General features: G+C 53.0%; 1 protein-coding gene across 4 annotated transcripts; it reads right to left on the bottom strand.

The window, feature by feature from the left end:
* Positions 1-1,431: 1,431 nt before the first annotated feature.
* On the bottom strand, positions 1,432-8,180 carry Tmem74b (transmembrane protein 74B). Of its 4 annotated transcripts, none has more exons than XM_078051559.1 (3): positions 7,689-8,180; positions 6,717-6,773; positions 1,432-3,951 (listed from the first exon to the last, which is right to left on the bottom strand). In XM_078051559.1, the coding sequence occupies exon 3, from the start codon at positions 3,908-3,910 to the stop codon at positions 3,212-3,214; it is 699 nt and encodes a 232-aa protein (XP_077907685.1). In that variant the 5' UTR covers positions 3,911-3,951; positions 6,717-6,773; positions 7,689-8,180; the 3' UTR covers positions 1,432-3,211. The 4 variants fall into 4 exon arrangements, with proteins under 4 accessions (XP_077907685.1, XP_077907686.1, XP_077907684.1 ...); XM_078051560.1 differs by lacking the exon at positions 7,689-8,180 and adding an exon at positions 7,448-7,556; XM_078051558.1 differs by lacking the exon at positions 6,717-6,773 and having other exon boundaries at positions 7,689-8,178.
* Positions 8,181-13,706: the final 5,526 nt, after the last annotated feature.

The following is a 13,706-nucleotide window of genomic DNA, read 5'->3' as shown; positions in this document are numbered from 1 at the left end:
CGATCAATGCTTTGCTCTGGACAAAAATGCAGCAGGCAGGAGAAGAGGGAGTGAGGGCGGGGTATGGGGTGTGGTTTTAAACAGAGGGGCCAGTAAAGGTGTCCATGAGAGGGAGGTGAGGGAGTGGGGCTTGCAGTATTGAGGGGAGGAGCCTTCTAAGCCAAGAAGCAGCTAGTGCAAAGGCCCTGGGTGGGGGTGGCAGGCAAGGTTGAGGAACCACAAGGTGATGGTGGCTAGAGGGAAATGAGGTTGGAGAGGCAAAGGGGTCACACCGTGTAGGGCCTTGAGGCCACTGTAGGGAACCGACGCAGGTCTGGGGGACCTGCAGCTTATGGACTTTATGGGACCATCCTTAAGGAAAAAATTCATCAGAATTGCAAATACAAAAGGCAATTGGGGCCTTGGGAAGGGCTATGCAGGAGAGGGACACAGGCTTTGCCTCTGGCTGTGGGGAGAACTGGGGCCTTTGCCTGGTACGAAGGGGACACGGAGGGGAGCTTTGAGTGAAGTGACCAGACCTTTTAACAGGCTTCCTCTAGCTGCCAACGGGCTGATGAGCTGGGGGGATGGAATGGTCAGGAAAGAAAGCCAGACACCAGTGACCAACACGACGGATGAACACGGATCATTCTGAAAGTGGATCTGACAATATCTGCTGGTGGGAGAAGGGTTGACCTCCCCCACTACCCCCATGATTCAGGCCTAAACGAGTTAGCGCCAGTCCAGGTGGGAAGCAGAGTGTCCTTGTCAGTGGCCATCCTGATCTGCACCACCCCCACCAGGCAGAGTTTTCATGAAACCAACTCTGCAAAGAAACCCAAACTCAGAAAGGTAGAGTCACTTACCTAAAGTCACACAGCTGGTAAATGGCACAGCCTGTATGCAACCCAGGTCTTACCAACTCCAAACCTGCCATCTGTTTAGATACCCCCAGGACAAGCAAGGTTGGGGGACCCTAGTAACTTGTCAGATGCGAAAAGTTCCTGGAGGTGAGGAGGGCCTCTTCCAGCAACCACAGGGGCCTCTGGGATATTACCACACCTGGCCCCTAGGAACTTACAAAGAAAATCCTCACCCCTCCACCCCCACCCCCTGACTCCTTCCTAAACCTGTTTCTGACCCACTGGTGAGGAGATCTCAGCTGCAATCTTGAGGAAATGTTTCTGGCATCTCTCGAATTTTCTTAATTTGCTGACAAGGTAATGATTGCTTTGCTCCATTACAAACGTTTTCTAAAGGAGTTTCCCCATTAGAATGCAAAGCAGGCTTCTCTGGCTTGGAGAAAACCTGAGATTTAATCTTCTACTACATTTAGCCCCTAAATACAATTCATTGCATTTAAACTGATAGGAATTGATGGTCCCAGATGCGTCTTCTCAACAGGTTTAGTAACCAAATGAGTCCCCCCACTGTCTTAGTAATCCACAGGGCTTGGGTTGATATTTTTATTATGATCATTATGGATTTGAAAAGCCTCAGCCCATCATTTGGGGCGTCCAATCCTACTGTCGTTCACCTTGCCTGGCTCACCACCTTCTGTGGCTTCTCCTTGCTTGGAACTTGGGAGAGATGACACATCCGTGGGAGCCCAGGGGATGGTGACCCTTTCACCATCTTGGCCTTTGTTCTTTGTGACACCCCAACAGAACCTGGGAAGCCAAGCTAAAGGATCTTTGTCCTCCCCAGCCCTCCCCAGCCCCCTTCTCCTGACAGAAACTGCCAACAGGAGCAGATATTTGATCTGTCTCAGAAGCTGTGATCTCATGCTGCCCAGATGTTCCACTCACTGGACTAAAGGCTCCTGTTACGGGTAATCAGGGGCCCTGGATCCCCTAGAGACCCCAGGCCTACCCCATCCTCCCACCCCCCAGACAATGAGAATTCCCAGCCCACATGGCCAACTGACAGGGAGTAAGTGGGACCCACTCAGCCGCAGGGGGCTCACGGAAATGACCCCTTAGAGTCCTCATACCAGGGCCTAAGAAGGCAGGTACGCTCAAAGCCCTCTAGAGCCATTTGGGCAAAACGATGCCTCCCCCCAAATTCTCAAATGCCTGTATCTCCTTGTTCCTGTCTCATCAAGAGTGTAGAAAGTATGGAAGGAGCTCGGAAACATTCCGCAAGCCAAAGAGAACAAGTGTTCACCAACGGGACTGAGTGTGCCCGCTCTCCCCCAGATCAACGGTGGCTACACTTGACTAGTGAGAGGGTAGAGGTGACAAACTCAGTGTTTAAAACAAACAAACAAAAAAAGTTCTTTCTGCAATTAGCATGAGGTCAGACCCAAGAGACAATGGTATTAAGGAGGGTTGGTGAATAAGGGCACATCAGATACCACAAAGTCGTCACACTTTCTTTTCTGAAAGATTCTCTGTATCCCCAAGAATGGGTAGAAACAGCGCTTCTAACTTTGCAAAATGTGCTACCACAGAAAATTAGTCACTACAGGAAATTAGACCCCCAGACCAAAAGCAGGTTTGTGGCACACGGTGGGGTTGGACCCACACTGACTAAGGCGCTCTTCAGCAGGACAGTGAGAACTGCTGGCCTCCTGACAGTGGCCGTCACAGAGGAGAGGCCAGAAAATGGCATGGAGAAGGATCAGTGCCTGGCAGACACCCTCCTCCTGCAAAGGGTGCCCAGAGGCAGAGACTGGGTTCCCATCTCCAGGGCAGAAATGGCCGGAGAGATCATCCAGTCCAACCCCTCACTTTACAGACAGAGCCGCTAAAGCCTGGAGAGGACAAGGTCACGGTTCAGTCAGTTGGGATTCAACAGGGGGGTCACCCAAATGCTGGCTTCTCCCCTCACCATGAAACCACCTCCCACCTTAGATGGTGGGAGCTCAAAGGAGCCCCCTCCAAGATCACCCAACATCTTCAGCTAGCCCATGAGGACAGTGGAGGTCCCAGAATTCCCCACAGCATAAGAACAGGACGAGCCACCTTTCACATGGCTCCCCACCCTTGGACATGCCAAGAAACCTCATCTTCCAAGAGCAGGGCTTTCCAAACTTTGTATTCTTAGCAACAGAACCGTAAGTAAGACCTTGAACTGCAGAACCTGCCTGAGCGGGCTGCCCTGGGCTTCCCCTCCGCACCCAAGACCCCCAGCCCCCTACAGCTGGGCCCTTTATGGGGAGTTTGAAGCCCCAGGCCTCTGAGAGCCTTGGAGCCCGGAGCTAAGGCAGCCGGAAAGCGGGGGCTCTTCCTTAAGACCCCTGGAGGGCGTGGCTGGGCTCTGACACCTGGACCACCTCGTTCTCCACCAGGGCCTGGCCCCCGTCGCCATTGAGCTGTCTCATGCGCAGGTTGATGGAGCCGTAAGTCTTCCGGGAGCCCCTGCCCGGGACCAGGGCGCGCCGGCGGTACAGCTCCCCCTTGCACAGGGAGACCATGAGCAGCGCGGAGAGCAGCATGCCGCCCACCGTGAGCAGCCCCAGGCCCGCGATGATGCACTTGTCCAGGTGGGAGCCCAGGCGGGCGTAGTACATCTCCAGCCGCTCCATCTCCCTCGCCGTCACCGTGTCCGGGTTGACGCGGGCCTCGCGGGGGATGGCGTAGGCTGTCACCACTAGGAGGATCCCAGTCACCAGGAAAACCAGGGCGGAAACGAAGCCATAATCCACTGGGCGGCTCACGGGCTCCAGGCCCGGCCCCTCCTCTGAACGCAGGGACAGGTCGTCCCGCTGGGACCGGGGCAGTGAGGGGACGCCCCCCAGAGGACTGGGGGAGCTGTCCGGTCTGGCATCCCTGGGGCTTTGGAAACGGGTCTCATGCTCCTCCAAGGAGAAGCCGGCATTGTCCACGCCTGCCCTGGATGGGGCCGCGGGGCCCAGGGGAGCTGGTCTCCTTGGGACCTGGGGACCATTGCTCAGTGTCTTCAGTTCCAGACCAGGGGGAGATGCCATTGGGAAGGAGGGCCCCAGCTCATCCCTTGGCCCCTTGGCAGCTAGAAGAGAAAAGAGAAAGTCAGCTGAATTTAACCAATCTCTACCAAGTCCCTGCCTGTGCCACCGTTGACCTCTGGGCACAGCCCCCCTCCCCCACTGGGGGAGCTCACCACACCAAAGAGGTTGGGAGAATGGGACAGTGACAGAGCAGTGACAGAGCAGTGTGATCCACGCTAGGGTTCCACTCATCACTGGCTGGTGGGAAATTCACTTAGGCGCTCTGGGCCTCAGTTTCCCCACCTATAAAATGACAACATTACCACTTCCTCCTACTTCACAGGGCTTAAACAAGGATTGAGACAACCCATATAAAGCACTCAGTAGAGTAAGTGCGTGCCCAGTAAGCATTAGTGATGAGCCATTACCATGATGGAGAAATTCAGACTGAGTGGCTATCAGGTTCAAATCCCAGCTTCACCACTTGAGCTTAGACATGTGATGCAAGCTCCTCTGCAGACTCACTGTTCTCACTTGTAAAATGGGAATAAACAAATGCTTCCCCCCAATGGTGGTTGTGAGGCTTTCATCAAATAATGCACACAAGGGCTGGGGCTGGGGCTCAGCGGCAGAGCGCTTGCCTGGTACATGTGAGGCACTGGGTTCGATCCTCAGCACCATATGAAAATAAATAAATAAAATAAAGACCATGTGTAACTAAAAAAAATGTTTTAAAAATAATGCACACAAGGCCTTGGCCACTTGAAGAAGTGGGCACTGTTGTGTGTTAGGAAGAGGATGGGAGTGGGGGGCGAGGGTCATGGTGGAGACCAAGAAGAGAAAAGAGGGGATGCTTCCAGGAGTTGGTGGCATTTGAAAGCCAGATTCAGAGGAAGAAAGGGAAATTCTGTATCAATGAGGAGGGTGAGGACATTCTGGAAGAGAGAGGGGTGCCTTGGAGGTCAGCGGGAGCTAGTTCATGGAAGACTCTGAAAACCAGGTCAAGGAGCCAGGGAGAAATAGGCAGGCAGGTACTGGAGCAGGGCGCGCTGGGGTGCGCAGGGGTCCAGGACAGATGGTCCAGAAGGTAACGCCATCCAGCAAGAAAGCCAACAGGTGGGGACTGGCTGGCGGGGGCAAAGTGGGGCAGACTTGAAAGCCACTACTGAGGTCAAAGTCAAATGCCTCAGTGGAGGCCTGGACAGGAGGGTTGGGAGAGGGAGGTGAGAAGGGGGTACTCTCTGGGCTGCAAAGAGGAGACACCCCACCAAGGACCTGAACACCACCATACAGATAGACACACAGAACATGTGCATTCCCATCCGGGGATACCCAGGGCCATATTTGGCTCGCAAAAGTTTTGCTTTGTTTTGTTTCTGGTCTTTTCATTTGTTTTTGGTGCATTTGTTGCCAATACACAAAAAAGCAAAAGGTTGACATTTTAAACTTTGGATTACTGGCTTCTCTTGCAAAATGGAAGAATCTGGGCATCTCAGGTCTCCATCCCCTCCCAACTCTCTGCTTGACTTGGTAATGGGGTCCGACAGCAAGTGTCTCTCCCACAGCTTCCACCTCAGTCCCCTTCCTTGGCTGTCATGTGTCCTTCCTGATCCCACAGGAGAATCATGCTCTTCTGTTTACAAGCTGATAACCTGAGGGTACATGCACCCAGGGGGCCGGGCACACAATCCCCACATGGCACAGAGACCCCCAATGCAAAGCAGCTCCAATGTATCTACACACACTCATAAACACTTTCTCTGCATTCGTAGGCTATGTTTATTCTCTGATGCCCTACGGTTCTGCATGTGTGGAGTGTGTTTTTGAATATGAGCAAATGAATGAAATAAGAATGAATGAAATGAACAGATGGATGAATAAAACTCCAAGGGTCCAGCACAAAAAGGACATTTTTCAATCTCTCTGACCTTCCTTCCAATATGGACTTACCACAGACATCTCCCTTTAGCACATACAGGGCCTTTCATCTGAGTACAAATCCTCTTTCTACTCACAACCCATTCTATACTACATTCCTCTTTCTAGAGTTCCAATATTTATAAACGCTTACTGAGCCTCCACTACCTGTTGGGCCCTGTACCGGGCACTTCACTTACAAGTATCACCCATAACCGTCTCCAGCCCTGGATCAGGAATCACTATCTCCAACTTATAAAACAAGGCCCAGATTTCATCCCATGTACGTGAGGGATCAGGAATTGAATGCAGGTTTCCTAAGAATTATCATTCCCCATAAACCTTCAAAGCCACTCACTCCTAGGCAGGTGGTGACACTCTCCACTACTATCCTGGCTCTTCCAGCAGGAACACAGACCCTCCACTTGGTCCAACCGTCTAACAGCCACCATGAGCATCCAGAGGACAGTGATACGTCTGAATTTCACCTGGGTCCCCAGATGCCCACCCAGTCACTTCCCAGGGAATAGATAGAGAGGACAGAAGTGCTGGTTGGCTTGTTACTTAACACCAAAAGCCATAAATGGCCCCCAGAAGGTGCTACTTGGTCTTCAAATGTGGTACCCACTCACCAGGCCATCAGCACCTTTAACAGAACTGTGTCCCAAATGGACACATGATGACTCCATGTCCCAGAGGAAATCTGAAGCACCCAAATTCTTGGTAAGGGACTCTCCTTCACCCACCAGGAAACCCAAAACTTATTCCTTAGGATGCCCAGTGTGGGGGCAGAGAAGAAAGACCCACCCCCAGCATCAGAATGTCACTGTTTCTCAATCGAGGGTTCAGAAGCCCACAAGGCCATGCGCAATGACCCAAACATAAGCACAGACACAAATATTGTACCCACCGATTGTACCCCAGCACCACGCCAGTTACTCCAATTTCATCTGAAGTTGGACAGGTCCTGAAAGACACACCCCAGTTCCATATTCAATTCCCTGGGGGTGGTTCCCACAGCAGTCCCCACAGACCCAGTAAGAGCAGTGTGACCCATAGATCCATAGGTCACTCTGGTACCCCGGAGGGGGAAGAACTGGTATTAGAAAGATAGAAAAGACCGAAAAGAAATGGAGAGTAGGGCTGCTGAGATTCAAGCCTGATCCGCCAAGACCTGCCTGGGCCCAGCACCCCACCCATGGCGCACACTGACACCCAGGGAGACGGACGCACAGCGGGGATGGGTGAAGCTCCACAACACCCAATCGATAGTCACACGCATGAGTTGTACACAAAGCCTCGGGGCGCGCAGACACGCACACGCAGTCCACGCTGCTATACCCAAAGTTCCGCGCAGGAAGCCCGGCAGCTGGGCGACCACCGCGCCCGCGCGCCCGCCACCCGCAGCTCACACCCCCTGCTCCTGCCCTTGACCGCGAACGCCGCGGGCGGCCCAGGCCAGACCCTGCCGGGCAGCGCCCGCAGCAGGGAGGCCGGGCTGCACCGGCGCTGGCGTGCCCGGGTCCCCTCGCCGCTTGTCCTTCGGCGGGCCGCGAGGTCAGGCTCGCTGTCCTTCGCCAACACGCGCCGGCCCCGGCCTCAGCCTCCGGCCGCCCCCGCAGCCCCCCTCGGCGTGTGTACCTGTGCCCGGCCTCCCCTGCCTCCCCGCGCGGAAGCGAAGGGCGCCGGGAGGCCGGCGGGCGAGGTGCGTCCTCCCCGGCGCCTACCCGCCCCCCGCCACCGGAGCCGCCCGCCAGCCCGCCGGCCGGGGGCTCGGCTGCAGCGCAGCCCGGGAGCGCGCGGGCCTGGCCGCCGCCGCCCGGTCCTCCCCGGCTCCCGCCCCCTTCCCGCCCGGCCCGAGCCCCCGGCGAGGAGCACGTACCTGCTCGCGCCGCGCGGGGCTACACCGCGGCGGTGGCGACCGCTGGGGCGGGGTGGCGGGGTCCGGGGAGGTAGCGACAGGGAAGGGGCGGGAGCCGGGATTCTCCGGCGCCGCGGATCGAGCTCCGCCCTTGGCCGGCGAGGGCGCCCGGAGAGTTAGCACGGGGAGGGACCGGGAGACCGGTGGGGGACGGGGGCGAAGGCGGGGGGGTGCCAGCCCATCCTCCTCCCCTCCCCTTAGGGCACCTCTGTACCGCCAGCGCCTGGGCTGCGGGAACCCGAGCTGGAGTCCCCGGTCCCAGGGCTCGGGGGCGGGGCGGGGGGAGGGGCTGGAGAAGACCCCTCCCCCGCCGCTGGGGAGCCCCCACTGCGCCAAAGCCAGGAGCGACCCCCGCACCCCCCAACACCCGGCCCCAGGTAGGACCCAGGGTCCCCTCTGAGGTCTGCAGGTCGGTAGTCTCCGCGGGCGCTGGAGGCTCGGCGGCTCAAAGGCGCCACCTAGAGGCTGAAAGGAAGCCCTGGCGCGGCCTCCCAGCCTTCTTTCTCCGAGGGACCACGTAGTGCGCTGCCCAAGAGGGATGGGCTCCTGGGACGCTGCTAAAGGCTGCGCACACCCTCGCGCTCCAAGGCCCAGCTGCAGCGCCTCCTCCGCTGGGAAGGCTACCTGGCTGCTTCACACACAGCCTGTCCCCGGGGGCCCTCCATCTGATCTCCCCCCTTGCCTGCCCGAGAACTCTGATCTCTGACCGGCGTGATTTTCTGGTTAAGGGCAGCCCCCTCCATCAGACTGACAACTCCTGCAGAGCAGGGTCCAAGCCTGAGCCCCCAGAACCCGGTGTGCGGGTGCGGTGCACAGCTAAGGAGTGGGGTGACTTCCTCAGCTTCTGTCCTTTACTGAGCCCAGACTTATTAAGATGGGCTGAGTGAAGTTCTCCTCCACAGAACTCAAGAAGGCACTTCCTCTGGGGGCCCAGGCCAAGCCCAGAGAGAGGTTTGATCTGAGAGGCGTGGGATTTCCAGAAGACCCGGGGGGCCTCTCTGAGCCTCAAGTCCTCACCACTGTCCATGGGCATCATGACCATGCAGGCTCCTGGGGCTCTGGAGGACTGCAAATGAGGACCCCTTGTCCTGGCTCCTTTGCTTCATCATGAGCAGATCATCATCCAAAGGCCTGTGCAGTCTTCACCCCCCAGGAGAGCAGAGGCCACCCTGGACTCTTCCCGCCAGGGTAGCATAGCCTATGCAGAGTCGCTGGGCCTGGGAAGGCCTGTCTCCTGCCAAGACGTCCTGAGACCTGGCCCAGTGTTAGGGTCTTCAAAGGGAAGCCAGCCCTGGCACCCACCCACCAATGCAATCCCAGCTCTGCCACTCATAGCTCAGTTTTCTCATCTGTGAAATGGACTCAGCAAGGGAATGGGAGTTGAACTAAAGATTTCCTTGCAGCTATCACCCAGTTCCTCCCTTGTGGTGCACAGTCTTACCACACAGCTTGGATCTCGGCCAATATTTCTGCCTGGGACATTTTCTTCTTGATATCCTCAGTACTTACTCCTCTCACCTCCCTTAAGTCTTTGCTCATATGTCCCCTTCCCAGAGACATCTACCCAGGCCATCCTTCAAAAAAATTCTAGTGCCCCAGCACCTTTACTTCTTCCTCTGGATTTTTCTCTGCAGCCTTTATCAACTCCTGATATTAGTTTATTTCTTTGTTTATTGTCACCAGGGAAACACGAGTGTCCAAAGACAAGTGGAGGCTTTGCCTGTTTCCCTGAGGGTGTGTCCCCAGAGACTAGAAAAGACACCAACACCCGGAAGCCTCTTGATAAATAATTTTTAACTAAAGAGCAAATAAAATGAGCAAGTATTTTTTTGAATACCTATTCTATACCAGTGACCTAGGTAAACCCTACCCATCCACAAGAGCCCATATTCTAGATAAGTAAATATAACCCTGCAGCTGTAGTCAGTGCTACCCAGCAAAGGGACATTGTGAAAGCCTCAAGCAAGGGTGCTGACCCTTGGGGGTAGGGATAGCTCCCCTGTAGAAGCAAGGGTTGAGCCCTGATTAGAAGATACAGTTGGGTAGAGAGAGCAAGGAAGAGAGGTCCACTAGAGGGCTAGCATGGGCAAAGGCCCTGGGGTGGAAGGCAGCACAGTAAGAGTGAGGGCTGAAGGAGACAGATTGGCTTATGTGGACTGCTTGGTGAGGAATGTGGTAGAGGTGAGACTGCATCTGTCAGTAGGCCAGGTTTCTGGGAAGTCCTATAGGCCAGAGTTTGTTCTTTGTCCTCAGAGCTATATTGAAGAGTGTGTGGACAGGGTTAACTAAACCTTTTCCTCTGTTGCATGTGAATTTGACCTTTGGTTAATTGTCAAGCTGTTTCCTGGAAACAGATTTAAAAAAAAAAAAACCACTATGTCTGCTGTGTTACTGAGCAACATTGTCCATGGTAAAAATGACCCCCCGAGGAAGAGGCTAGAATGATCCATACAGCAATTGATTAGAATTGGACACATCAATATGAATTCATGCTTGGCTTAATATAGATGCAGATGATTACATGAGACATATTTATAGGCGTTTATATAACATGGATTAGTATATGCATATCTATTTCCTTGCTCTGTCAGTTGAGAGGCCTAGAAGCAGTGGTGCTCCATAGCAATGAGCTCACCTCGCACCCAGATCCTGGTTCCCGATGCCAGTCACCAGCAAGAAGAGCCAGGGCTCCTTGGAGAAATGGGGCATGAAATGTACAAGATGAACCTGGAGCATCTTATAGTGCCAGAAGACAAATGCTAAACACACACACACACACACACACACACACACACAGAGAGTGATGGGGGTGTGTCAAAGGACATAGGCCAACTAAAAGAATTTCAATAACTAAAGCTGGAAAAAATAAATGAACCAATACTGGATTGCAACCGGAAGTATGAAACAAATAATCCCTAAGTCAATGCTGATACAAATAACTGAACAAATCAATAAACAAGTGAGGAAAAGAGATAAATCTCCCATGCAGAATTCCAAATATGTAGGTCCTTGGTCCTCAAAGATGGGGACAGCACCTTTACTTCTTTCTCTGGATTTTTCTCTTTATCAACTCCTGATATATAAGGACCACATAACTCTGTGATCCTTAAGTGTGGGCTGTGCTTAGTGACTTCCTTTCCAAGAGTGCAGTGTGGAAGGGGGTTGGGGACACCTGACAAACCCTATCTCCTCAGCCAGGTGCTCAAGGTCAACATCAACTGTCAAATCACCTTATAGTATGCACCCTTGATGTGATGTGCTGAAGATGGCACTCAGCCTCTGTGACCTTCCTCTCCACGACCCGTAACCCCAGGGTAATCATGAGATAAACGCCACTGAGGACCAACTGAATGTCATTGAGGGTCATTCGACGAGATACCTGACCAGTCCCCTCAAAACTGTCAAGGGCATCAAAACCCAGGAAAGTCTGCAAAATTGTCACAGACAAGAGGAGCCTAAGGAGACATGACAACTGAATACGGTGCCGTGTCCTCAATGGGACTCCGGAACAGAAAAAGGACAGTGGATAAAACCTAGGGAAATCCAAATAAAATGTGGGCATTAGCTAAGGACAGTGTATCCACATTGGTTCATTCATCGAAACAAATGCGCCACTCTAGTGTAGGGTGCTAATGACCGAGGTCTCTCAGGGTAGGATACAGGGGACTCTCTGCACTGTTGTCCTGATTTTTTGTTGTTGTTGTTGTAAATCTAAAACTGTTCTGAAAAAAATAAAGTTGTCGTTTTTAACAACTGGAGAGAACTATAAATACCTGGTGGGAATTATACTTTGGGCTTCCTGAACACAGTGACTCATAACTGGACAGGTCCAAAGACATTGGCTCCCATGGGACTTGAGATGTTAAGCCAGGATGGGGCCTGCTGCTGCCCAGCAGGTAGTCCATCTTGTACCCGGGCAGCGCCCTCTGCTGGACACAACAAGGCCTTCCACTTGAGGGAGCACCTGGTGGCATAGCAGGCTGGCTGAGCTCCCAAGCTGGGGTCTCCCTCTCACATTCTCAGAGTAGGCTAAAACCAGGTGTGGCTTCTGGTCACCTGTTGAGTCTGTGTGTAGTTGAACCTACAAAGATTCCCTTGTAGACACTGCAGTGGGTGACGAGCTTTATAGTGATGTGGTCAGGCTGGGCGTGGTGGCACACACCTCTAATCCCAGCCTCTGAGAAGGCTGAGGCAGGAGGATTGTGAGTTCAAAGCCAGCCTCAGCAACAGCAAGGCGCTAAGCAACTTGGCAAAACCCTGTCTTTAAATAAATTATGAAAAAATGGTGGAGATGTAGCTCAGTGGTTGAGCGCCCCTGGGTTCAATTACTGGTACCAAAAATAAAATAAAATAGTGACTTGGTCATATTTGGATTATGAAAATATTCTCCTGGCTACTCCCAGCTGCAAAGGCACAAGAGAGAAAACAGACTTTGTGGAAGGTTATTTATGGTCATATTGGCACACGGTCACTCAATTGCACTCGCTGCAATTATATATCTGTGGAGACATTGATCTGTCAGAGAATAGGGTCTGCTTGGAGAACTTTAGAACATCAATTAATACAGAATTTTGCAAAGAATAGTGGTATATGACATAATTTTATGTGTTATATAGATAAATATGTGCTCTGTTTATCTATTGCCACATAGTAAACCATCCCAGGTGGTTTAGCTTAATAGACATGTGCAGAAAGAGGAGCAGGGGACTCATGTACAGGCACATATAGTCAGGACATTGCCTTACAGTACATTTTGCTGCTCTAACAAAATTCCTGAGACTGGGTGGTTTATAAAGAGAGAGATTTCTCACAGTTCTAAAGTTGCAAAGTCTAAGGATGAGACACCATCGTTGGTGTTGGGTGAGGATTGCTCTCTGCTTTCCAGATGGCACCTTGTTCCATATCCCACATGTTGGAAGGCAGAAGGGCCCCGGTGTGTTCCCTTCAACCTTGAGCCCTTTTATAAGGGTGCTGATCACTCCCCACAGATCAAACCTCTTCACAGTGTTACACTGGAGATTAAGTTTCAACAGGACTAAAAAGAAAAAAAATAAGTTTCAACACAAATTTTATTTATTGTTTTTATACATTTTTTAGTTGTAGATGGACACAATATCTTTACTTTATTTATTTATGTATGTGGTGCTGAGGGTCGAACCCAGGGCCTCACACATGCTAGGCAAGCACTCTACCACTGAGCCATAGCCCCAGCCCTCAACATGCATTTTAGAGACCAAGCAGACACCTTGTGGGTTGAGTTGCCCCAGAAGCAGATTGGAGGGCAGAATCTGAGCACAGGTGGTTTATGTGAAGGTCATCCCAGGAAGCACAGTGGAGGAACAGCAGAACAAGACTAGGAAGGAAGGAGCTCCAATACGCCACAGGTGCACTGACGGGCAGGTGAGCATCGTGGGCAACTGGGGTCCAGTCCTGCTGGATGGAGTATGTCCCACCTGAGAGCTGAGGGGACTGAGGTCTTTATCCAGCAGGACCTGTTTGTCATCGTTGAGGGCTGTCCTGGGTACTCCCAGCCTGTCCTCTGCACAGGTCACGCAGGTGCCTTAAGCAGAGTCAGATGTGTTTGCAGTAGGAAGCCCCAGGAGAAGGGGAGTGTGGCGGGAATGTGGATGGGGCCCAACAGCACTCGCTACTACTGGACGCAGGGGCAGGGAACCATGAGACACAGGGGCATCGTCAGAAGGCAAACGATCGAACAAGTGGCCTTGTCTGTCTGGGCCAAAGGGAGGGCCTACGTACGGGGAGGTGAAGAGCCACAGAAAAAGAAGTAGAACTGGGAATCCTGAGTACCTGGGTCTCTGTGTCCCAGGGCAGGAAGGCGGGGGGCTGTCACAATGTGGAAACTTCTCCCTGTGAGACTTCCACCTCGTTTGTGTTTTATAGGCAGATCAGGGCTCAGGTGCCCAGGGTCCTCCCAAATGTGGAGGACCCCAATCCTAGAAGCTAGACACAGGGAAGAGC

This window comes from Ictidomys tridecemlineatus, chromosome 5 (genome assembly GCF_052094955.1).
Source record: "Ictidomys tridecemlineatus isolate mIctTri1 chromosome 5, mIctTri1.hap1, whole genome shotgun sequence".
Classification (NCBI taxonomy): Eukaryota; Metazoa; Chordata; class Mammalia; order Rodentia; family Sciuridae; genus Ictidomys; species Ictidomys tridecemlineatus.
This window is presented reverse-complemented; position numbering and strand designations above follow the sequence as displayed.

Bases quoted from the DNA above. Each gene is read 5' to 3' on its own strand.
- Tmem74b (XM_078051559.1), bottom strand. From the start codon at position 3,910: ATGGCATCTCCCCCTGGTCTGGAACTGAAGACACTGAGCAATGGTCCC.